Source organism: Prionailurus viverrinus, chromosome B3 (assembly GCF_022837055.1).
Source record: "Prionailurus viverrinus isolate Anna chromosome B3, UM_Priviv_1.0, whole genome shotgun sequence".
In the NCBI taxonomy this organism is placed as follows: Eukaryota; Metazoa; Chordata; class Mammalia; order Carnivora; family Felidae; genus Prionailurus; species Prionailurus viverrinus.
Window position 1 is genome coordinate 102,056,069 of NC_062566.1, and position 26,165 is coordinate 102,082,233.

The window sequence follows — 26,165 nt, forward strand, 5'->3', positions numbered from 1 at the left end:
GGTGGGGCGGGGCGGGGCTTCGGCGGGGCGGGGCTTCGGCGTGGTGGGGCGGGGCGGGGCTTCGGCGTGGTGGGGCGGGGCGGGGCTCCGGGTTGGTCGCCCAGGTTACCAGGAGGTGGGGCCGCCCTGGCTGCTGTGGCCCGGATGTCCGGGCGCCGCGAGCCGGGTGGCTGATTTCGGAGCTTCTTCAAGGAAACCTGCAAGCGGCCAATGGGTGAGTGGTCATCGAAGTCCCGGAAAGCGTTTGCCTTAGTCCCTGCTTCTTCCCCTCGCTGGCGCCTCTGGGCTCTGCTCCTGCGGGTGGCCTCCGGGTAGCGGCGCATCCTTGCCCCTTGCTCGCACCGCCCTCGAGCGGGCCCGGGACTCCTCCAGGGGTCGGGACGGTCTCGGCCCCTCTCGGGCTGCAGAGGAGACGTGCCGCTTGGGGGATGCCGGCCGTGTGCCAGGGCAAAGGCCAGGTCTTTGTTGTTCGGGAGGTCACTTCGCTGCCCTTGTTTTAGTTCCTTTGTGTAGCGTTCATGGCTGACTTAAGAATTTAAAGCGCGGGCGTTAGTGCCCAGAAAACATTAAAGGAAGCTGAAGCTAATTGCTGCCTAACTGTTGTCGCCCGCTTCAGCGTCAGACGTTAAGTTTACAGGGCCCTTCACAAAGCGGCAAGACCGTTGCAAAAGAAAAAAAAAAAATCTTAAAATCTTAGCCGTCCTCCAGGAAAGGAGATGGGAGGGGCAATTGAACGGACACGGGGAGCCGCGGTTTTGTTTGATGGGTGATGAGCTGTTGTTGGTTTCAGTCAATCATAGTGGTTTTCAGGCCTTGGATTTGAAATACATACATATGTATTTATAAAACATCTAGGTGCAAAATCCACGTGGAAGAAGCCTCCATTCTTTAATTCTGTCTTCTCAAAAAATCTGAAACAATTCATTTTTTGTCTGTTAGTAATTTAGGGCATAGTGACTACAATTGGTTAAAAAGTGCCAAATAAGGTAAAGAAGACCATGGATTAAAAAAAGTAAGTGTGATAAAAGTGACAACATTAAAGTTGGCAGACTTTTAGTCTGTGCTATTGCTGTTGTTTCTCAGCACAAGGAGAAAAAAGTCAAATCTACTTGAATTTGAAAGGGGAAAGGACATAGTGGACCAAGCAGTCTCTAGAGTGTGAATTCATGAAGAATTTGGGAAATGGTTATTCAAGAATAGTGAAAGGAAGGAAAAATTCTTCTCTACCCTTAGGGTTTTCCAGCTGGGCTAATGATTAAACTCACATGAGACAGATTAACAGGGAAAAAACCTCAGAGTTTTATAACAAGTGTACGGAGAAACAATTATGAAATTGAAACCTAAAGAAATGACCAAGGCAGGGAGTTCTTATACGTTTTAGACAAAGAGACAATAAACTTGGAAGGAATTTACGGGTAAAGGAAAACAGATTTTGGGGCCAAGGTAGTAGGTTAGTAAAATAACAAGGTTTACTTCTGCAGCTTTATTATCACTGATAATAAAGGATGTCTTTTTGCTTAGTATAAGAAGGATATTTTTCGTATGGGAGGTTTGTTCCTTGCTTTCAGGAGAGAGGGTCGGAGTGTCCTTGCCCCCTTGTGTCATAAGTAACATTTGTTTCAAATAATTGGTATGCCAAAGTAGCACGTTTTGGGAACCTGCCCTTAGCCCCTGCAATGGTCATAAAATGCTTATTTTCCAAGTTGATTCATACTTGACCACAGGTGTTTAGGATTTATTCCTTAATATATAGTGCAGTATTGGTTTCAGGAGTAGAATTCAGTCATTTATCACTTACATATAACACCTGGTACTCACCATAACAAGTGCCCTCCTTAATGCCCATCACCCACCTCCCCTCCAGAAGCTCTCTGTTCTCTATAATTGAGTCTCTTATGGCTTGTCTCCCTCTCTGGTTTTATCTTATTTTTGCTTCCCTTCCCCTACGTTCATCTGTTGTGTTTCTTAACGTCCACATATGAGTGAAATCATATGGTATTTGTCTTTCTCTGACTGACTGATTTCGCTTCTGGATTTACTCTACTCAAGGCTCTAGGTTCTTTGAGGGCAGGGACTCTTGTTATGTTGCTCTGTGGATCTTTAGAAGTCCCTAGCCAGGGAATCTGTGACTTAATGCATGTTTATTGAATGAATAAGTCAATGAACAAAGGAAATCAGATGTCTCTGATGAAAAAAACTCCTTTAATAACTTCTTCCTTGGGGCGCCTGGGTGGCGCAGTCGGTTGAGCATCCGACTTCAGCCAGGTCACGATCTCGCGGTCCGGGAGTTTGAGCCCCGCGTCGGGCTCTGGGCTGATGGCTCAGAGCCTGGAGCCTGTTTCCGATTCTGTGTCTCCCTCTCTCTCGGCCCCTCCCCCGTTCATGCTCTGTCTCTCTCTGTCCCAAAAATAAATAAACGTTGAAAAAAAAAAAAAATTTAAAAGCCTGCCCTTTATTTCAAAGTTATGTATTTTCTGCTTTTCTGGTATTAAAATGTGTTCTATTATGAATGAAGGTGATATTTTGTGTGAACGAAAGGTGAAGTGTGTGTGCATATGTGCACACTTACTGTTATGGCTGGGCCAAATGTGGGGTGGTGATCGTCTGTTAGTTTCCTGATTAAAAAATGGAAATGCAAAAGTCTAGACCATCTCATCAAGGGGGAGTAGCTCTTGGAGCCATTGGGACATACCAGGTTAAGCTGTTTTAAAAAAATTTTTTCATGTTTATTTTTTATTTTATTTTTGAGAAAGAGACAGAGCGTGAGCAGGGGAGGGGCAGACAGAGGGAGACACAGAATGTGAAGCACACTCCAGGCTCCAAGCTGTCAACCCAGAGCCAGACGTGGGGCTTGAACTCACGAACCGCAAGATCATGACCTGAGCTGGAGTCTGACACTTAACTGACTGAACCACCCTGGTGTCCCCCCGCCCCCGCCTTGGGTTAAGCTTTGAATTCTGGGGATAGATCCCACTCAGCTGGCTGAGGGGTCTTAATCATAAGGAATAGCCTTAACATCAAAGTTTCAGTATAACTTTCTGCATTGTTACAGTGTAAAAGGAGAAAGTTAAGTTTAAATATAAGTGTATCAAGACTTTTGTCTAATACGTATCATTTTTTAATTGAACTGTGTTGAGGTATTTCTGCTACGTGCTTCAGCTGTTATTACTCTTTTTTTTTTATAATCATAAAAGATGTTACTATACTGGCATTTGTTTTTAAAAAGCTGTCGATATTCAACCAGCATGCCTTGGACTTTACTGTGGGAAGACCCTATTATTTAAAAATGGCTCAACTGAAATATATGGAGAATGTGGGGTAAGTCTTAACATTTAATGTGTTATTTCATTGCTAAAATCTTTTTGCTTTTGAAATATTTGCATACATAGAATCTTTTCTTCAGTATACTCATAAATTTATAAAAATATGAGGCATTAATAAAATTCATATTTGTGTTGTCATATTGGCAACATATTGTCATTTTTGACAGTTGCAGTTAGTATTTTTTTTTTTAGTATCTTTTAATTTTATAGTAACTTTTACTTGTTATTAATGATATAGTACAGTGACTTGGGCGGTAAGTTAACATTAAAACTCCAGAACTTTTCTTTGCAATTATTTTTATATAGTGTTATTAACTAATCATTTAAAGTTTTAGTAACTTAGTAAAAGGAATTTTTTAAGAGTGTTATACAGATAAAACCAAATACAATATAGATTTAATTTTACTTAGGAACTTTCTTACTTCTAAAAGATGTACATGTAAACATGTTTAAACTGGAATGGGATGTCTTTATAGAATGACTTTGGGATATCAATGTTCTAAAATAATATATGTACATAAAATAATTGTTTTTATATTTTGTAGGTGTGTCCAAGAGGACAGAGAACAAATGCACAGAAATATTGTCAGCCTTGCACAGAGTCTCCAGAACTTTATGACTGGCTTTATCTTGGATTTATGGCTATGCTTCCTCTTGTTTTACATTGGTTCTTCATTGAGTGGTACTCGGGGAAAAAGAGGTTAGCACTTTCTATGAATGTATCTGGATGGACTGATGTTGGAATAATCATTTAGAAGACCTTATTAAATAATTATACTTGTGTTGTTTTGAAAGCAGTAAAACTGTTTATATTCTGATTACATTTTAAAATTATTTATTTTTGTATTCTGATTACTTTTTAAAAAATTATTTAATATAATTTATTGTCAAGTTGGCTAACATACAGTGCATACAGTGTGCTCTTGGTTTGGGGGGTAGGTTCCCATGATTCATCACTTACATACAACACCCATTGCTCATCCCAACAAGTGGCCTCCTCAATGCCCATCACCCATTTTCCCCTCTTCTCTGCCCCTCCTGTCAACCCTCAGTTTGTTCTCTGTATTCTGATTACTGTTGACTCTGGCAAGAAAACTTAATGATAGGGCATGACTCAGTAATTATCTAGGGAGGTATCCTTTGTTTTAATGTTTAAATGATATTGAAGTAATACTTTTTTCATTTCTCAATTACAGTCTTTATGGATTTTCTACAAAGAATTGGTCATGATTACAAACTACGTATTGTAGAATACTTTGTGATTTAATTTAATCCTAGTAATCTAAAATGTAGTTAAAATGATATAACTGCCACCTAATTATGAAAACTCATACTAAAACATTAAATCAGCAGACATTTATGGAGCACTGTGTTTTACGTTTAGATCAAGGGAAGAGGTACAGAAATAATTGATGTGGTTTATAGTCATAATCTTTAGAGAAGACAAATGTGTATACAACTAGTTATAATGTGATTCAGTCTTAAAAGTGTATGAACAAAAACTGTATAAAAGCGTTAGAACAGGATGCTCTGGAATCACAAAGAGTAGAAGAGAGAACTTGTGCCTGGTGAGGTCTGAAAGACTTTAGGAAAACATTTTGGGTACAGGAAGTAGCATGAGCAGTGGCACGGAGGGGTGAAATACGTGCTGTGTTGTGGGTGGGACTGGAAGTGGTTTGGGGTGGTCTGAGTGTGGATTGCACATGACAGAAAGGTCAAAACAGGAGAGTGGGAAAGTAGGCTGAGGCTAGAATGTGAAGATTCTTGATGAGGATGTGGACTCTGTCTTACTGGGAATGAGGAGCCCAATTAGTACATTTCAGCCCTACTGATTTTTAGTTGCTCTAAATTCTTGGCATCTTTCCTTCCCCTTTCATCAGCTTTTCTCTGCCTCAAATACTCTCTTCCCTATGACTGCACCTTTTTACCTAGCTGCCTTTTTCCCTTCAAATTTCAGTTTAAATTACACCTAGTCATAGAAGCCCTCCCTTCCTCAATCTGCCCCCTCCCTTATTTTTCTTTTTTAATAGCACTCTTCATTTTGTTGTTTTTGTTTTGTATTTAGCACTCAGTACAGTTTATAGTTGTGTTTGTCTCCTCCAGTCTCCGACTAGAAGTCCAGAGGGCAGTGGCAATCTCTTGTTCGCCATGGCATTTCCAGAGATCAGCTCAGCAGCTGTCTCATGACAGGTGCTCATTTAGTATTTGCTGCGTGGATGATTTATGGGTAAAAGTTTTGGTGTAGAGAAGTAACATCACTGGCTGTATATTTATTTTAGGAAGGTAACTTCTATAGACGGTAGATTAGAGGTGAGGCTGTTTCCAAAAAGTAGGGATAGCCAGACTCCAGTACTGTTGAGTGGGAATGGAATGAATGGTCCAGTGGAAATAGAATTAATAGTTTTCTGGATCCCTCCTAATAAATCCAGGGTGATTATTTATGTATTTGGAAAAGCATTCATTCTTTTTCAGATGGCTGTGTAAAAAGGTTTTTGAAAAAATAGCTCTCATCTTGCTTTTAATTTCTGTTATAGAACGTTGAGAGATGAGGGTGAGAAAGGAGATGGGATCAACCGAAAGCTGAAATGGAATGATTGCTCAGCTAGTTGGCTGGAACTTCTTAGCCACAAACACGGAAGAGAGGGTGTAGAGAGGGTGGAAGAGAGGGTGTAGAGATGCACCTCACCAAATGTATTTGAATTGGAACAGCACGTCTGTTTAGAGGGAGAGTCATGGAGCAGAGGGTGGGGTTTGGTTTGAGGGTAGAGCGGAGGAGTGATTAGTGCTTGGGGAAGAAAGGAGGTGGGTTTAAAAAGGAATTCGCATAACTTGGGTGTGCTTTGCCAGAAAGGAAATTGGAAAGGAAACAGGCTGCAAAGAACGCAAGAGCCATGTCTTGCATTGTCCTGAGATGTTGCCCTCAGGAAAGGAAGCAGAGGCCCAGCTTTGTGAGGCTAGACCTTTTATTCACTGTCATTTCCTTAAGTAAAGAGCCTATTTGGATATTCTTTTTCTTAATTCCACCTACCCCCATGAGACTTTAATATCATAGATAAACTGTTTATTTGTTTATGTCATGTATGCATATATGTGCTTTATATATATAACAAATGTAAGATTATTTTATCCCCAAGACCTGACTCTTGACCTCCTAGGTGTGAAGTCGTCCATTGAGAATGCATGGGCCAGACTCTCCTAGCAGCTTTCCTTTGTGGTAATCTTGTTTTCCCCAGAGTTTAGTATTAAATTTATTATTCTTTAAGGCCAGAGCAAAGATCAGCAGAATTGCATATTTTTATGTAGTGCAGTCAGAAGTTGTGCTCCTTATGTAATTTTTTATAGAATTTGTAACTTTGAGAATGTATTCATTCAGCATCTCTACGGATGTTTTCATGTGCCCAATGATATGCTGGGTTGTGAGATTCTGAGATGACTAAAATGCAGATGCTCATAGTCCAGTGGATGAGATAGACAAGCCGGGACAGTTTTTGTGAGTTTGTGTAATGGAGATATGTGCACAGTTTTAAGGCTGCCGTGAAGAAGGAAGAAGTTAATTTTGATTCTGAGAATAGGGTGGTGTCACACAAGAAAAAACTGACTTCAGGCTGGACTTTGAAAAGTGAGTCGTTTTTGATAGAGAAATTGAAGAAAGAGTCTATCACACGGCAGGAAGAACATATGCAAAAGGATAGAGGCAAGAAAGAGCACAGTATAATCAAGAAATGAGAGGTGAGGATCCTGTGAAAAAGTAGGGACTAAATGAGAGCAGGACATAAAGAGATGTGGGGCTTCAGGAGTCCTAGGAAATATAAGACCTGGGAATAATGCCAGAGCTGATCTTGAAGGATACACAGCTTGCCAGACAGGTGAGTGAAGCCTGCCCAGATGTGTGGAGGCTTGAGGAAAAAGGCATGTAGCATGGCCAGGAGGTGTGGAAGATAATGCTGGTAAAGAGTATTTTTCCTGAAAGACAGATGGGACTCCTTGAATAGTCTAATAAGGGGAGTTTTAGAATCAGATTTCATTTTGTAAAGATCATGTGGTTGGCTGCAGAATGATTGAAAGGGAGCGTGATGGGAAGAAGTTACTAAATGATAGCAAGTTGGGGGGCTCAGTTGGTTACGCATCCAACCCTTGATTTCGGCTCAGGTCATGACCTCACAGTATGTGAGATCGAGCCCTGCATCAGGCTTGCTATCCGCATGGAGCTTGTTTGGTATTCTCTCCTTTTCTCTCTGCCTCTCCCTAACTTGTGCACACTTTCTCTCTTCCTCTCAAAATAAATAAACATTAAAAAATAAAGTAATAGCAAGAAATGATGAGATTGGGATGTTGCCTCTAAAAATACGAATTCTATAAGGAAGCAAAATATGGGATTATATAAAATGAAATTGTAGATGTTTATGTATTCATTGTTTCCCTATGTGTAAAATCACGTAGGAGTTCAGCTTCCAACAATATGGAGTAATAAGGGGCTCCAAGTGACCCTTCTGCAGGAAGTAACTAAAATTTGAAAAAGGTATACTATTCAAGACATTGCTGGTCTCACTGGAAGCAGGGGAGGTCTCCAAGAATTCTTTTAGAAAACAAACCAACCCATTCTAAGCGGGGGCCAGAGTGACAAAGCAGACTGAAAGGATGGGAGAGCTGCCTGAGATTAACTGCTGATAGCTGCAGATACTGAATCTGAGGCAGCCAGTGCTAAGCCTAGACTCAAGAGGCTGAAGCCCAGTAGTGATGGGCATGCTTCTGGCAAAAACAGCAAACCCTCTTTGCTGGGAATCTTCCCCATTCTCAGTTTAGGTCCATAAGATTCTTGTTCATTAATATCTATTAATGACCTCGTATTCCATGGTAAACAAATAAGCTTTATGCCTGAGAGTTGGTAGACATAACAAACAATATAGTTATGCTTCCAAAGGACTGCAGATAATGGACTTATGACTATACAGTATAAAACTGCTATCTTTACAGTGTTAAATAAAGGATGCAGTCCCAAAGATCTCCAAGAGTCAACAAGAGATTGTTGGGAATGAATAAACAGATTTGTTTTAAAAACAAAAGGAACTTCTAGAAATGAAATTTGAAAAATGATAGGTCGATCAGTTGAAGATAGAATTAGTGAATTAGGAAATTGATATGTCCAAAGGAATAACAATACAGTGCTGAAAGAAAAGGATATAGAAAATATGAAACATATTAAGAGAAATGGAGCATAGAATGAGAAGCTATAACATATGTCTGTAATACCTGCCGGGAATCCACCTAGGCTCAATTAAACATTCAGACTTAATGTTTTGAGGTCATACCAAGCAAGCACCAGTGGACCCAGAAGGAACAGCTTGCCCCCAGGGCAGTGTCAGCTTTTGAAGCAATTGAGCTCAGCTGTAGGAAGTTAAAATCCACATCGAGTGGTTGTAGGAGTCCAAGCTTAAAGTATTATGCCTTAAAGGAGCAAGTCTTTCTGTAACATGACCATAAGTATGGTTTCCAGAGTCCTGTAAGGGACATCCCAATTATGGGAATCGCTAAACTCAAGAAAGCCAGACTGTGGTGTCCCCATCATGTATTTATTGCTCATTTATAGTTCTCTCCAGTTCAGATGTAGTTTGCCAGTGAAGAGGCTGTGTGTATCCTAAGTAATGTAACCTAGCAGTAAAGTTGACATTCTACCTTTATCAGGCTTCCAGAGGAACAGAGGTAGAGTTAAGTGAAGGTCAGTCTTGTGTACAGGGGGGAAAAGGTTTTATTAACTCTGCATAGTTTCTAATCAGAGTCTTCAGAAAAAATAGAGAAAATGAAGGAAAGCCAGTATTTATCTATTAACTTTAGGTTTTATAGAAATAGTGAAAAACAGATTTGCAGAATTGCTTCTGGGGAAGCAAAACACATTCCAAGCAGAATAAGAAATTCATACCTATCTACATTATAATTGAACTGCAGAACACCAAAGATAAGAGGCCACTGGTGCTCTGGTCAGCAGCCAGCTTTGCGCTCACAGCTGGCAGCTAGCATCTACTCCAGCCATTTGAGTTTGTCATTTTGAACTATGCAGCCCGGACAAGGCTCTAGATGAGTACATCCCAATTGGCATCACACGGAACAGAAAGGACTGCTCAGGTGTGCCCAAACCACAAACTGGCGAGAGATAACCAGTGGTGTTGGTTTTAAGCAAAGAAGTGTTGGGATAGTTTGCTATGTAGTGATAGATAACTGAAATATTGTTCAGATAGAAAACTCAAAAGCATCTGTAGAATAGTTAATAGAAATAAGAGAGTTTACTTAGTAAAGAAGCCGGCTGTAAGAGAAACATACAGATCAATGATCTCCCTGTAGTTCACATATAGTACCATAGTATTGTGAGACAGCTAAGACCAAGGTAGCTAAGTTACGTTGGACTCCTTTGGTGGTCCCTGACAAACTAATTCTAAAATCCATATGGAAGTGCAAAAGCCCAAGAATGGCCAAGACCACTGAAGAAGTAGAAGAACATATGTAATATCAAGAATTATTGTCATATTCTCTTGCCTCAGGGATAAATGGACCATAGGAACAAAATAGCGAACCTAAAAACAGTCCAGTTATATATGAAACTTGTATGGCAGAAGTGGCATGGCAGTTAGGGCGGGGTGGGGTGTAGGGTAAACTACTCAATAAAAGGCTACTCCTGGGACCATTGGATATCCAAGTGGGAAAATCTAATCTACTATATATATATATATATATATATATATATATATATATATATATTATATACAGAAATCTATTCTAGGTGAGTCACAGATTTAAATGTGAAAGCAAAACCTTCAAACTTTTAGAAGAAAGTATAGGATCATTTTTCTCAGAGTGAGGATTTCTCAGAACATGAAAATGCTAACCAGAATGTTAAAAATTATTAAAGCCAATTATATCAAAATTTAGAACATCTGTTCGTAAAGATACCACAGTAAAGTGAAAATTCAGCTCCTAAACTGAGAGGAAGACATTTGCAACATATTTGACTAAAACCAATGGATGAACAGTGGAATGTGCACGGTAGTGAAAATGCGTAAAGCAGTGAAAATGACTGAACTTCAGGGGCACCTGGGTGGCTCAGTCGGTTGAGTGTCCGAGTTCAGCCTTGGTCATGATCTCACTGTTCCCAAGTTTGAGTCCCCCACGTTGGGCTCTGTGCTCACAGCTCAGAGCCTGGAGCCTGTTTCAAATTCTGTGTCTCCCTCTGTCTCTCAGCTCCTACCCCACTCACACACTCTCTCTCTCTCTCTAAAAAATAAACATTAAAAAAAGTAAAATGACTGAACATCTATAAGCAATGCCATGGGTGAATCTTGGAAATGTTATTTTGAATGGAAAAAAAAACACCTCAAAAGACATATCACTTTGTAGTATTTAAAAATAAGCAAAACTAGACAGAGTGGTTTTGAAGCATAATCTAGTTGGAATAAAAACTTCAAAAAAAGTGATAAAGAGAATTTAGTATGATGGTTACCTCTTGGGGGAGAGCCAGGAGTGGGAAATGGGGAAGGAACAGAGGTAAATAGAAGCTGTTAATGTTCTAATTACTGGGTTAAATTATGAGCTTATAATGTTTATTATACTTTATAACTAATATATATTATATATATTATACTTTAATAAAATATATATTATATATAATCTTTTGTGTGCTTTTTGTATTTAAGATAATTTAAAAGGATGCATAGATAACTAAGACATTTTTAATAACAGTTTGGCAATATACTGAATATAAAGGAAGATCTAATTTCTGCTTTTCTATATACATTTAGATAATCCTGGCACAGTGTTATCTGAGATGATGATTTCTTTTTAGTAAAGAAGGTTAAATTCTCCTCAAGTGGTTCTCATGTTCGACTTTTCTTACCTGTTTAGAAGATATTTTCGTTTCAGGATTTATCAGTTAAAATTTCCTTTTAGAATCTGTATTTTGAAACGTACGGGTATTCTTAAAAGCCATTTAAATACTGAAAATTTTCTGGTAATTGTGCTTCTTTTGTTTTATTAGTTCCAGTGCCCTTTTCCAGCACATCACTGCATTATTTGAATGCAGTATGGCAGCTATTATCACCTTACTTGTGAGCGATCCGGTTGGTGTTCTTTATATCCGTTCGTGTCGAGTACTGATGCTTTCTGATTGGTACACAATGCTTTACAACCCAAGTCCCGATTACGTTACCACAGTGCACTGTACTCATGAAGCTGTCTACCCACTGTGAGTATTTATATAGACTTAAGATCATTTTAAAAATGATAATTATAGATTGTATTCAGTTCAACAGATTGAGCATCGAAAAATGGCTTCTAGGCACTGGGGGAGATATACAGAAATGATTTTCTTCTCTTAGGGATACATAGTCTGATAGAAGGAAACAGAAATACATCTTAGTATAATACAAGTCAAAGTATTTTTGTAGTTGGTGTTGAAGTGTGTAAACCATTTCTAAAATAAGCCATAGATGTTTCTTTAAAAAGAATTCTTAGGAAGACCTTTAGGATATGCAGCAGAGAAGCAATATCTGACATAGAGGAAAGAGTATGGGTTCCGGAGCTAAAAACAAGCTTGAGTGTGAATCCCGAGCTGCTGTGGTAACGTGACCATGTTAAGAGCCTCTTGTAACCTCAGTTTTCCCATTGGTAGAAATGGGAATAATGTTATAAGGTGATTGGGAGGATTAAATAAATCTACACGTATCAGATACCACGTGCAGTGCCTTACGTACAGGAAGCACTTAATAAAATAGTAGCCGGCATTAGGAGAGTGCCGGAGTTAATGTTCCTTGTTTTTTTTTTTCTGAAACAGATGTTTGTAATTTCCGTGAGAATATTTTGTTTTAAAAATACCAAATTCAGGTGCTCGTTTCGGCAGCACGTATACTAAAATTGGAACGATACAGAGAAGATTAGCATGGCCCCTGCGCAAGGATGACATGCAAAGTCGTGAAGCGTTCCATATTTTTCATATAAAAAAAAAAAAACAAAACCAAATTCAGAAGACTGTATTAGCCCAGACTTCTTCGCTTTTAGAATTTCTCTTTGTGTTCATTTTGATGTGTTTTTCGTGGTAAAACTCTAATATAACAGTCTGGTGTTCATATTCTCATAGTTGTAGCAAGTTACCGTTACATAATATGCTCAAGAAAATAGTCCTTTTTGTGTAGGTTCTTAAGAGTACTAAGTGTGAAAAATAGCCATGCACATGTGTGGAAAAGGTCATTAAAAAAACATAAGTTCTAGATACAGGGATAAGAAAATCTTTCCACCTGCCTACCGTTAAGTCCTATAAATTATTTATTTCCTGTATATATACTGTCTCTGTCTCTTTATGTACATGTAATTTATATATAAGACTGCATATAAAACACTGATAATGTGTTCTTTGTTGCTTTCATAGAGCTGTAACTCTCAGCTTTGATTCATCTCTTCTCATATACTCTCCCGGGGACTGCAGAACTTAACCTGCTCTTTAGAAAGCTTAATAAGTGCATCAGATATACATATAACCATCTTATTTAAAACAAAATCAGACTCATTTACTGCTGGTCACATACACAGTGTTTTTTATATCTGTAAAGCACATAGTAGGAGAGTCAAAAAATAGAAATGGCAAATAGGTGCTCTCGGCCCTCATTCTGCAGCCTTAACAGCCACATCCTCACACAACTTCACTGATTATGACATTTTCCATCTGTTCATCATCTTTGAATTAAGTAGATTCTTTTTCTCAGTAGCTTTACCAATAGTCACTGTGCAGTGGCCTGTCTGTGTTCTTGTATCAATCATACAAAACAGTGGTTTTTGAAATTACAAGAAGATTTTATAATATTAACATTGGGTTTATACATATTTTTTACTTCACATAGGCATTTAAATGTAGCTATATGACCAGACTGGGGCTGAACATTTCAAAAAGCAGCAGGACTACCCAGGGCTCCTGGCTGGCTCAGTCAGAAGAGCATGCGACTCTTGATCTCAGGGTTGTGAGTTCAAGCCCCACGTTGGGTGTGGAGATTACTGAAAAATAAAAAAAAAAAAAGCTGCAGGACTACCAAAAGTTATAGTAATTTTTTCTTTTGTGAGTCAACAAAACGGTACAAAATTATCAGAAGCCTTTTGGAACACTCTTACATTGACTAACGGAGGCTGTTTTCTCCATTGGTGATATATATAAGCTAGTTTCATACAAACTGAAAAATGCCCAGATACTTTACTGATAGTTACAGTTTTGAGAGGAACTTGATTAGATGAGACATGGAAAAGCATGCAAATTTCTATTATTAGAAACTTACTGTAAAAAATGTTTACATTGCTAAAACCTTATTTATGAGTTACTGAAAATGAGCAATAAATACTGTTGTAACAGAAATTAGCTTGTCAGATTTATCCTATCCCCATATATAGGAGGCATGGCTGAAGGTGGGGTGGGGGCAGGTGGAAGGTAGGGAGTGGGATACAGGGTGGGATACAGGTGTCTGCTTCCAGAGACTGGTTTCCTGGTTCATTAGGAGAGTGACTCATGGTAGTTTTCTTCTGATTAAAATAATCGTCTTTTTGGCACTTTTATGGAACTACAAGTTGCAGGAATAGACAGATTTTATTTTGTTTTGATGTGTTGGTAGGGTGTAGCCTAACAAGACAAAGTTCCTCATCTAAGGAGGTCATATAATAATGTGTTGCAATTAGGGCAGCTGGGCTGAACCTAAAAGCTGTCTTGGGAGCACAGGGATGCAGTATGATTATGCTGTGTGGAGAGGAGGCTTGTGGTGTGTGTTCTGAAGGCTCCTGTGCTTCCTGTGACTCGCCCCTGCGTAGGGAGGCGTTTGGGTATTCTGATAGTAAAAAATGATCTGCAACGAACAGGAGGTTAGAACTATGTGCATAGAAATCCCATTATTCAAAATAAAGAGCTACAAACTATGGCCTGGTGATATAGAGAGATATTTTGACGTTTTTCTTGATATAAAACTACATCGTAATACATTTGAAAAACAGAAAAAGCATACAAAAGTAAAATAATATGTAGTTCCGTTTCTTCAGATGACCGCTGTTAAAAAAGTTGTCTTTCCAGTTTCATTCTGAATATGGGTATATGTTTTTTAAAGGATATTAAGGTGAAACTATACACATGGTTTTTGTAACCTTTTCTTGTCACTTCATGTTTTAGGCACAGTTGCTTTTGTCCTTAGTATTTCTTCCATAACCTGATTTTTAATGGCCACGTGCTATTCCAACATGAATGTACTTTAACATTTAATTTCCTAATGTTGAGTATGTATTTTCTTCCTGAATTTTCCTTATTATGTGATTCAATAAAAATCCTTGTTTGTAAAGTTTGTGAACAGTCCCTGATTGTTTTCCTTGGATGAGTTTCTGCAAGTAAAAGTGCTGAATCACAGAGTGTAAACATTTCTGGAATTTTTGATCCATGTTTCTAAACTGCCCATTGGAAAGGAAGCAGCATACACTTTCCAGCAGCGTGTGAGTCTTTTTGGCCAACCCTCCCCTAGTCTGAATATTCAATAGGTTGACTTAACGCACTTTTTAAACCTTTTTTAGCATCTTCGATTTTAAATTGATCAGTAATAGATACATTTTTGGTGTCACGATTCCGTGTTTTATTTCACAGATACACCATCGTATTCATCTATTATGCATTCTGCCTGGTATTGATGATGCTGCTCCGACCCCTTCTGGTAAAGAAGATCGCCTGTGGCTTAGGAAAGTCTGATCGATTTAAAAGTATTTATGCTGCACTTTACTTCTTCCCGATTTTAACTGTGCTTCAGGCAGTTGGCGGAGGCCTTTTATGTAAGTTTGATGGGTCAAGTCAGTGAAATATGTTAATTTTTATATGTGATAAACAGTGTTTTCTCTAAGTATAATTTTGTATGTTTTTCTTTAAAATAGCTTTTTAATCCCTGAAAATAATGTATTTTTGCTAAAACATATAATAAGTCTTATAAAAAAATAAAAATGGGTTTCTTAGAGTAGAATAGATATTATCAAGCTAATCAAAGCTGATTTCTATTTAGAGAATACTTTGTATCTGAGGCTTATAACCTCAGTGGGAATACTTTAAAAACCTGAGTATAGGGGCGCCTGGGTGGTGCAGTCAGTTAAGCGTCCGACTTCAGCCAGGTCACGATCTCACGGTCTGGGAGTTCGAGCCCCGCGTCAGGCTCTGGGCTGATGGCTCAGAGCCTGGAGCCTGTTTCCGATTCTGTGTCTCCCTCTCTCTCTGCCCCTCCCCCGTTCATGCTCTGTCTCTCTCTGTCCCAAAAATAAATAAACGTTGAAAAAAAAAAAAAAATTAAAAAAAAAAACCCTGAGTATAAATTAAAAAGAACTGGTTTTTGTATATAATACATGGAAATTACTGTTGATTTTATATATACACACACACATATATATATGCACATATATATGTATATATATGTGCATATATATATGTATATATGTGTGTGTATACACACACACACACACACACACACACACACACACTAGTATGTACTACTTATCAGTAAGTTACGTCTTTGGTTTCTGAGTTCCTTTATGAAATCCTTTTGGGTATGGTAAAAGAATCCTCAGTATACTCTTTAGTATAGCTATTCATTTATTCAGCAACTATTTAGACTGAACTGTGACTCAAAAGAAGAATAAGAAGTTGGTGCTAAAGAACTGACATACTACTAGGAAAGCTAGAAGTAGCTGAGAGAACACAGTATAGCACTTAACCTGAATATGTGACATTGAATGTTGCAGGGATGTTAGATACCACCTTCTCTGTGGAGCCCACCAGGGTACAGAGGGCAAGGCTTCTGGCCTAAAAGAACTAGGCAAGACTGGGCATCACTATGTAGCTTGGTGATGAATTTGGCTCAAGATGAGGAAGGCACTGTGAAGGTGTGGCCAAGGGAAGAGGAAATTGGAGATTAGTCAGGGGTCTGTTATCCCTCATATTCTAGTTACAGATCTATTGTTTCCATTGGGCCTGCATAGTATTTGAAAATGTATATTTCCTTCTAGCTCTTACCATTCCCTGTTTTAGTTTTGGCCCACTTCAGTTGTTTACTTGCCTGGCTGGCCTCTATAGGGGTTTGAGGTCACTATTCTTGCTCTAGAGAATAGGGTCCTACTCTTTAAGGATTTTAGGCAGAAGAGTGACATGCCTAGGTTTGCATTTTGGAAAGAGAACTTGGTAACCGTGTGGAGGATGGATTGGTAGGGGAAGAGAACCTGGGGGATCAGTGAAGAGGTTATTGCAGCTAGCCAAGTCTGTCTCACCTAACACAGAGAAACACTGAGAATGGAGAGCTGCTTTAAAGATAGATTTAACTAGACTACGTAACTGATTAAACATAGGGGTGACAGAGCATGAGGAGAATATGATAGATAGCTTTTTTTTTTTTTTTTTTTTTTGAGTGCACAAGTTGGGGAGAGGGGCAGAGGGAGAGAGATAGAGAGAATCTTAAGCAGGCTCATGTTCAGCAGAGCCCGACGCAGGGCTTGATCCCACGACCCTGAGATCATGACCTGAGCTGAAATCAAGAGTCAGACACTCAACTGACTGAGCCACCCAGGTGCCCCCATAGAGTAGCTTTCTGACTTAGTAACTGGTGAATAGAGCAACAGTGAATATTAGAAAAAACAAATTAGATATGTTGATGAGAAGTGAATTCAGTTGTAGGTGTTCATGGAATATTCACAAGAGTACAGGTAATTATACTAGTCTGGTACTTGGGAGAGCTGTCTAGGAGAGAAAGATTTAAGAATTGTCAGCCTTCAAATCCCTGTGTCCTAACCTATGGATGGTGCTATTGTGTAGGACCTCTTGGTTATACGAGGAGAAAAGGGGAAAAAGCTGTGGAAAGTCGGCCAGGGTTTGGGAAGTTAGCCCAAGGAGACTGCCAGACACCATTGCTTCATATACTGTACCTGCCTACATTGAAAAATGCCTTTTCTGGGGCACCTGGGTGGCTCAGTTGGTCAAGCGTTGGATTTCAGCTCAGCTCATGATCTCACGGTTCATGGGTTTGAGCCCCATGTGGGGCTCTGTGCTGACAGCCTGGAGCCTCCTTCAGATTCTGTGTCTCTCTCTATCTCTGCCCTTCTGCCACTCACAGTCTGTCTCTTTCTCTCTCAAAGATAAACATTAATTTTTTTTTTAAAGAAAAATGCTTTTTCTCACAGTGAGTGTCTGATCATTTTGTTAACAAGCCCCTGCTCAAAACACATTCATTGTGAGGATAGAGGAGTCAGTGTTCACTTGCATTAAATATAAATTCATGAAGGCTCCTGAGATTAGTCACAGAGGACATTATACCAAGTCATAATTTTATGATAATGAAAAAAATAGATAATTTTTTGTGGGGGTGTCTTAGTCGTTTCAGACGGCTGTTACAATACTATAGGTGGCTTGCAAACGACAGAAACTTTTTCTCCTCGTTCTGGAGAATGGGAAGTCCAAGAGCAAGGCACCAGCAGATTTGGTGTCTGGGTAAGAGCCCACTGTGTCCTCCGTGGCAGGAGGGGAGGGAGCTCTCTGGGGTCTCTGTTTTGAGGGCACTAATTCCATTCACGAGAGCTCTGCCCTCATGTCCCCATCACCTCCCAAAGGCCCCACCTCTACCCTCACGTTGCGAGTTAGGATTTCAACAGGAGAATTTGGCGGGGGACACAAACTTTCTGTTCATAACAAGGAGAAACAGAAGTCTGAGCAAAGTAGAGCAGCAAGCATCCTCTGGTAGGTAGCTTAAGAGATACTTGGGTCTAGGGAGAGAAGCACTGGAATTATTAGAGGCCTGTGACAAACTTTTACCTACTTAGAAATATTATTGAAGCCCGTTTTTAAGCGTGATCTGTATCTGAACTACCAGGGGAACTAAAATGTAGATTCTCGGCACCCTCATCCCCCGGCCTAGTTGCTCAAAATCTTAAATTATTTTATATCCTAGAGTAAGAACCATTTCTGAGCCCAAGGCCACCCTCCACTCCCCACAAATTTAGGCCTTGTTAGAAATTTCCTCTTACCTTAGATGGCTTTTTACTACTCTGTCTTAAATTTGTATTGCTATCAACATTGTTTAGCTATTTATAAATATTTATAAATGAATTGTTTGTTGAGGATGCTTATCACTGTCTATGAACTAAAATATTCTAAATGTCAAAAAGGTACTTATTTAGTAAGTTGGAATCAGGCCTGTATAGATAATTCCAAGTTTCTGCCTTCTGCATTCTGAATTAACATTTGAAATTCTTCTAGACGGGTTCCATTGCAATGAAAAATGATAAGTGGTTTCATAAATTGAAGTTGTTTTAAAATAATTATATGAAAAATAATTCAAGATTTCTTTTTCTCAATTTGCTCATTTTAGTGTGCTGTAAATTGAAAACACTTTAAGAGAAAAATAGTATTTTGTAAGAAAAAAATTTGCTTCAAGTAGAAATAGCTAGAATTTTGACATAAAGAATATTGGAGGGGCACCTGGGTGGCTCAGTTGGTTAAGTGTCTGACTTTAGCTCAGGTCATGATCTTAAAATTTGTGAGTTCAAGCCCCGTGTCGGGCTCTGTACTGACAGCTTGGAGCCTGGAGCTAGCTTCTGATTCTGTGTCTACCTCTCTCTCTCTCTCTCTCTGCCCCTCCACTGTTCATGCTCTGTCTGTCTGTCTCTCTCTCTCTCAAAAATAAACATTAAAAAAAAAGAAAAAGAATATTGGATGATCCATTTATCCTTTAAGGTTTGTTGATACACGAACTTTTCTAAAGAGTAATTAAAACTGAATAACTGTTACATTTAGCATTTCTCAACCAATCCTCTACCTGGATCATGAAACAAAATTATTTGAGTATTTTCTCAATCCTCCCAAGTCAAGTTTGGTACATACTAGTATCATTCTAGATGCATAGATGGAAGTTAATTCTTTACATTCAGTGGATGCCTTAAGGCAGGGGTCTTCAAAGCTAGGCCAAGGATTGTTTTACATTTTTTTAATGTTTTATTTATTTTGAGGGGTGGGGAGAGGGGCAGAGAAAGGGAGAGAAAGAATTCCCAAGCAGGCTCTGTGCTGTCAGTGCAGACATGGGGCTCTATCTCACCATTCACTTTGTGAGATCATGACCTGAGCTGAAATCAAGAGTTGGACGCCTAACTGACTGAGCCACCCAGATGCCCCAAGTTTTGCATTTTTAAATGGTACGGGAAAAAAAGTAGTTAATTCTTAACATGTTAAAATTATATGAAGTTTGGGTTTTGTTGTTTATAAAGTTTTATTGGAACATAGCCACACCCATTCATTTATGTATTGTCTGGCTGCTTCCCACTGTAACAGGGACTTGGGTGATTGAGACAGATACTGTATGGCCCACAAAGCCAAACATATTTAGTCTCTGGCTGTTTTCAGAAAGTTTGCTGACCCCTTTTAGGGCATTAGGGCTTAAGTCTCTCATGGGACTGGTTGAGAAAGTTTTCAACTATGGGGAGAATTATACTGTTTCAATTTTTTTGATGTTTTATTCAAAATATTTAATTTTCAATATAATACCCATGTTTGTTTTTCAGATTATGCCTTTCCATACATTATATTAGTATTATCTTTGGTTACTCTGGCTGTGTACATGTCGGCTTCTGAAATAGAGGTAGGAAACCTTTTTTCCTTTGTTAACAGGTTGTTTTTTTTTTTAATAGATTTGACAACTGAATAGGAAAATAGTACATAAGTAGTACTCCTGATTGTTGTTGTAATCCTGTAATCCTTGGTGAATGGCACTCAGTAGCTGTTAGCTGGTTAGTTCAGTTTATAAAAGGTTGTATGTTACACTGTATATGCTTGGGAAGTCAGTGAAGTAGTAGGCTCGACTATTCAGCATCTTGGAGAAAAAAACTATCGTTTCACAAAATTGACCCACATAGAAAATGTTTAATTATTGAAATGTTGAAAGTTGTTAACACTATTTTGAAGGAAACATAAAATACTTTATTGTATGTAGAATTAATTTTACATTTTATTTTATAATGATGATGACTAAGTCATCAAAAATTATATACATTCCATACCCTTCTATATTTTGTTCCCAATTTTATCTTCTTGATTATGGATGTTTACTTTCACACTCTAATATCTAAGATTTTGGTGATTTGAAAGAACATTAATAGTCACATTAGTTTTGATACTGTTCCTGTTTTGAGATCTCCATTTTGTGCCTCTTTTTAGTGTTTCAGTGGAAGGCCACTGTTTGAAAGAACTCTTTGAGTTATTCCTTTAACTTGAAAGGAATAAAAGTGTAAAGTGTCTTAGTTCTCCTCCATCCTGCTTGCTAGTCTAGTGCCTGGGCACTGTCTTCAACCGCGTACTGTAGTCGATAAGATGTGTGCTTTCTCTTAATTCTTTCTTTAAAAAAGTTCTAGAGTTCAGAGACTATTTTGGAGTCCTTGTTGTTGCTCTTTTTTCTATTATGTTACTGAAAGAATGAGAGGGAATGGCTTTCAGGTAGAGTAATAGAGGAAATACACAGACTATTTTTATGGTGATTCAAATGTTTTCATTTGTATACTGTCCCCATTTCTCCTTTGTAATCTTTAATCAACATTACAAGGTGTTTAAAGAAGATAAACGACTTCATTTTGTCACTTTTATCAACTCTAGGGAAAGACTTGAAGGAGGAAATGATTGGATATTTCAATAAAATAAAGCTTTTAAATTCTTGTTTATTATCTACAACTACTGTGGATAGTTAAATCAGCTTGAAACTTACTTCTCTGCCCCAGGAATCTCTCATGTATAAAATGTTTGTGTACTTCAATTAGACTCTATAATGAATCAGAAACAGGGACGTGAATCAGGAAAAGAAAATCTAATTCTAGATGAGTTGATGAGTTGTTTAATAAGAGAACGTTGGTAACTAACCTACTGCAAATTACATTTCAGTATGTTTAATAGCACCTTCAGATACTACTTTTATAATAACTTGGTCCCTCCAATTTCTACATGTTATAGAACTGTTTTAAAGATGAAAGGAAATCACAGTGTTCATAGGTCATTTCTGTTCCCTTCTAATTATGCAGGCAGCAGACTCGAGGAATACTAGAGACTGAGGAAGTTGGGTGTAGGTACCTCCTACTTCCCACCTGTAACCCTCAGCTACAGTGGATCAGGGCAGGAAGCAGGCACATAGTATGGGATTCCCTTCTAGTTCCTATCTCTCAGAAGAAACTGGAGTGTTTCCAGGGTTGAATGCTGGTGTGGACTAGAACTTAAGAGACATGGGCTCCTGTCTTGGTGCTGTCCCGGGAGTGCTTATATGGCTATAGGAAGCCTCAGTTTCCAGTTTCCTCATCTGTAAACTCGTAGCTAGAATGAGTGATTTCTTAGGTCCTTTTTAGGTCAAACATTGTATAATTCTGAGGTTAAGATTTTGTGTGGAAACAATATATTTTATTTTTATTGAAGTATTAACACACAGTGTTCTGTTAGTTTCAGGTGTACAATATAATTACTCAACAAGTCTATACATTACTCAGTGCTCATCAAGATAAGTGTATTCTTAATCCCCTTTATTTCCCCCACCTCCCCTCTGGTAACCACCAGTTTGTTCTCTGTATTTGAGTCTTTTTTTTTTCCTTCCAGTCCCTTTTTATCCTTTGTTTCTTAACATATGAGTGAAATTGTATGGTATTTGTCTTTCTCTCAGTGGTTTACTTCACTTAGCATTATACCCTAGGTCCATCCATGTCGTTGCAAATGGCAAGATCTCATTCTTTTTTATGACTAAGTAATGTTCCCTTGTTCATCTATACGACACCTTTATCCATTCATTTATCCATGGACATTTGGGTTGTTTCCATATCTTGGCTTTGTAATTAATGCTGCAATAAACGTGGAGGTGCATATGGGGCGTCTGGGTGGTTCAGTCAGTTGAGCGTCTGACTTCGGCTCAGGTCATGATCTCACAGTCTGTGAGTTCAAGCCCCCGGGTCAGGCTCTGTGCTGACAGCTCGGAGCCTGGAGCCTGCTTCAGATTCTGTGTCTCCGTCGCTTTCTGCCCCTCCCCCACTCATGCTCTCTATCAAAAATAAACATTAAGAAAAAAATTTAAAAACAAAATGTGGAGGTGCATATATCTTTTCAGATTAGTGTTTTTGTTTTCTGGGTAAATACCCAGTAGTGGAATTTGGTTATTCTATTTTTAATTTTTTTGAAGAACCTCCATATTTTCCACAGTGGCTGTACCAGTTGGCATTCCTACCAGTGGTACACGAGGGTCCTTTTTCTCCACCTCCTTGCCAATATTTGTCATTTCTTATGTCTTGGATGTTAGCCACTGTGGCAGGCATAAGGTGATTTCTCCTGGTGGTTTTAATTTGCATTTCCCAGATGATCGGTGATGTTGATCATCTTTGCATGTGTCTGTTGTCCATCTGTAAATTTTTTTCGAAAACCCTTCAGGTCCTCTGCCCATTTTTTAATCGGATTGTTTCGTACAGATATATCACTTGCAAATCTCTTCTCCCCTTCATTAGGTTTCCTTTTGGTTTTGTTGATGATTTCCTTCACTGTGTAAAAGCTTTTTATTCTGGTGTGGTCCTAATACTTTGTTTTTACTTTGTTTCTCTTGCCTGAGGAGACATGTATAGGAAAATGTTTCTTTAGCCAAAGTCAGATTACTGCCTATTTTGTTCTAGGAACTTTATGGTTTCAAGGCTCACATTTAGGTCTTTAATCCATTTTGAGTGTATTTTTGTGCATGGGGTAAGAAAGTGGTCCCGCTTCATTTTTTTGAATGTAGGTGTACAGTTTTCGCAACACTGTTGAAGAGACCGTCTTTTCCCCATCGTGTACTTTTGCCTTCATGGTCCTAAATTACTTTACCATATGTGCAGGGGTTTATTTCAGGGGATTCTGTTCCACTGATCTGTGTGTCTCCTTCTGTGTCAGTACAATACTGTTTTGAATACTGTGGCTTTGTAGTATATCTTGAACTCTGGGCTTGTCATACCTCCAGCTTTGTTTTTCTGTCTCAAGATTGCTTTGGCTATTTAAGGGTTTTTTTGGTTCCATATAAATTTTACAATTATTCTAGTTCTATAAAAAATGTTGCTATTTTGATAGGGATTGTATTAAATCTGTAGATTTCTTTGGGCATTGTAAACATTTTAACAATATTGGGTCTTCTAATCCATGAGCATGGAATTTCTTTTCCATTTGTTTGTGTCACCCTCAGTTTCTTTCATCAGTGTTTTATAATTTTCAGACTACAGGTCTTTCACTTCCTTGGTTTGTTTTTTTAATTTCTCATTCTCCTACTTCATTATTAGTGTATAGAAATGCAACAGATTTCTGTTTATTTTGTATCCTGCGACTTCACTGAATGCATTTATCAGTTCTAGGAGGTTTTCAGTGGGTCTTCAAGGTTTTCTACATAATACAGTAAAGCCTTGGTTTGTGAGCATAATTCCTTCCAGAAACATGCTTGTAATCCAAACTACTTGTATATCAAAGTGAATTTCCAGAACCATTGGCTCAGTTGTGATCATGTGACATTCACTGTCACTTACTACTCGTATTGCAAGACATCGATTGTTTATCAAGTTCAAATTTATTGCAACTGTTTGCTCATCTTGTGGAACACTTGCAGAACAAGTTACAATCCAAGGTTATACTGTATGTCATCTGCAAATCATGTAAGTTTTACTTCTTATCAATTTGGATGCCTTTTATTTTTTCTTACGTGATTGCTGTAGCTTGGACTTCTGGTAGTATGTTGAATAAAAGTGGTGAGAGTGAACATCCTTATCTTGTTCTGGATCTTAGAGGAAAAAGCTTTGTTTTTTACCATTTAGTAAGATTTAAGCTGTGGGGTTTTCATATTTGGCCTTCACTATGTTGAGGTATGTTCTCTCTAGACCTATTTTGTGGAGAGGTTTTATCACAAATGGATGTTGTGCTTTGACAAATAATGCTGTTTTGCATCTGTTGAGCTGATCCTATGGTTTTGATGTCTTCTCTCAATGTGATATCGCATGTTGATTGATTTGCAAATATTGAACTTGGAATAAAACCCACTTGGTTGTAGAGAATAATTTTTTTAGTATATTGTCCCATTTCGTTTACCAGTATTTTGTTGAGGATTTTTGCGTCTGTGTTCATCAGAGATAATTGTTGAGTAATTATAATATGTAGATGTGTAACATATCTGTAGTTTTCTCTTTTTGTGGTATCTTTCTCTGGTTGTGGTATCAGAGTGCTGGCCTCACAGAATAAATTGAGAAGCTTCCCTTCCTATTTTTTGGAATAGTTTGAGAAGAATGGGTATTAACTCTTCTTTAGTTTGTTTTATTTATTTATTTATTTATTTATTTATTTAGAGAGCACAAGTGTGGGGGCAGGGAGAGAAAGGGGGACAGAGAATCCCCAGAATGGGTATTAACTCTTCTTTAGTTTTATTTATTTATTTATTTATTTATTTATTTATTTATTTATTTAGAGAGCACAAGTGTGGGGGCAGGGAGAGAAGGGGGACAGAGAATCCCCAGCAGGTTCTATGTTTAGCGTGGAGCCTGATGTGGGGCTCGATCTCAGCCCTGAGATATAACCTGACCTGAAGTTGAATCAGACACTTAATCAACTGAGCCACCTAGGCAACCCCTTAACTTTTCTTTTAATGTTTGGTAGAATTCACCTGTAATGCCATGTGGTCCTGGACTTTAGTTTGTTGAGAGTGTTTCAATTACTGATTCCATTTCATCGATAGTAGTTTCCTGATTCAGTTACCTGGTATGTTTCTAGGAATGTATCCATTTCTTCAAGGGTGTCCAATTTATTGGTGTATAATTTTTCATAATCTTTTTTAATCCTTTGTATTTCTGTGGTATCAGTTATTTCTCCTTTTCTAGTTTTATTTCAGACCTCTCTTTTCTTGATGAATCTGGCTTACCGATTTTGTTGATCTTCAAAGAACCAGCTCATGGTTTCACTGATCTGTTGTTGTTGTTGTTTTTAACTCTCTTTTATTTACTTCTGCTCTAGTCTTTATTATTTTCTTCCTTCTACTGGCTATGGGCTTTTTGTAGCTTGTTTAGGAGTAAGGTTATTTGAAACTTTTCCTGCTTCTTGAGGTAGCCCTCTGTTGCTATAATGTTCACTCTTAGAACAACTTTTGCCATGTCCCAAAGATTTGAACCATTGTGGCTTTTTTTTTTTTTTTTACTTATTTACATTATTAAATACAATTTATTGTCAAATTGTTTTCCATAAAACACCCAATGCCCATCCCAACAGGTGCCCTCCTCAATGCCCATCACCCACTTTCCCCTCTCCCTCCTTCCCCCATCAACCCTCAGTTTGTTCTCAGTATTTAAGAGTCTCTTGTGGTTTGCCTCCCTCCCTCTCTGTAACTTTTTTCCCCCCTTCCCCTCCTCCGTGGTCTTCTGTTAAATTTCTCAGGATCCACATATGAATGAAACATATTGAACCATTGTGGTTTTCATTTGTCTTATGTATTTTTTTAATTTCCTCTTTGATGTCTTGGTTGACCCATTCATTGTTAGTAGCATGTTATTTAGCCTCCATGTGTTTGTGTTTCTACATTTTTTTTCTTGTGATTGATTTCTAGTTTCATACCTTTGTGGTTAGAAGAGATGCATGATAGGATTTTAATCTTTTTAAGTTTATTGAGACTTGTTTTATAGTCTGACATGTGATCCATTCTGGAGAAGGTCCCATGTGCACTTGAAAAGAATTTGAAATCCATTGTTTTTGGAAGGAATATTCTGAATATATCTGTAGGTCCATCTGGTTTTATGTGTCATGAAAAGCCACTGGTCTTACTG

The 26,165-nt window shown here is 38.3% G+C and overlaps 1 protein-coding gene and 1 non-coding gene across 4 annotated transcripts in view; both read left to right on the forward strand.

Moving 5' to 3' along the window:
• Positions 1 to 103: 103 nt before the first annotated feature.
• Positions 104 to 26,165, forward strand: part of JKAMP (JNK1/MAPK8 associated membrane protein) — a 30,331-nt gene continuing 4,269 nt past the window's right edge. Inside the window, exons 1-6 of one of the 3 annotated variants that reach the window (XM_047862270.1) lie at positions 104 to 214; positions 3,227 to 3,318; positions 3,869 to 4,023; positions 11,347 to 11,553; positions 14,965 to 15,146; positions 19,899 to 19,975. In XM_047862270.1, coding sequence (XP_047718226.1) covers positions 211 to 214; positions 3,227 to 3,318; positions 3,869 to 4,023; positions 11,347 to 11,553; positions 14,965 to 15,146; positions 19,899 to 19,975 — 717 coding nt within the window. In that variant the 5' untranslated portion in view covers positions 104 to 210. Of the gene's footprint in view, positions 215 to 3,194; positions 3,319 to 3,868; positions 4,024 to 11,346; positions 11,554 to 14,964; positions 15,147 to 19,898; positions 19,976 to 26,165 lie in introns of all 3 variants that reach the window. The other 2 variants (XM_047862272.1, XM_047862271.1) reach the window with 2 other exon arrangements.
• LOC125169135 (U6 spliceosomal RNA) lies at positions 12,192 to 12,298 on the forward strand. The gene has a single exon (XR_007153468.1). It is a non-coding gene; the product is annotated as a U6 spliceosomal RNA (small nuclear RNA).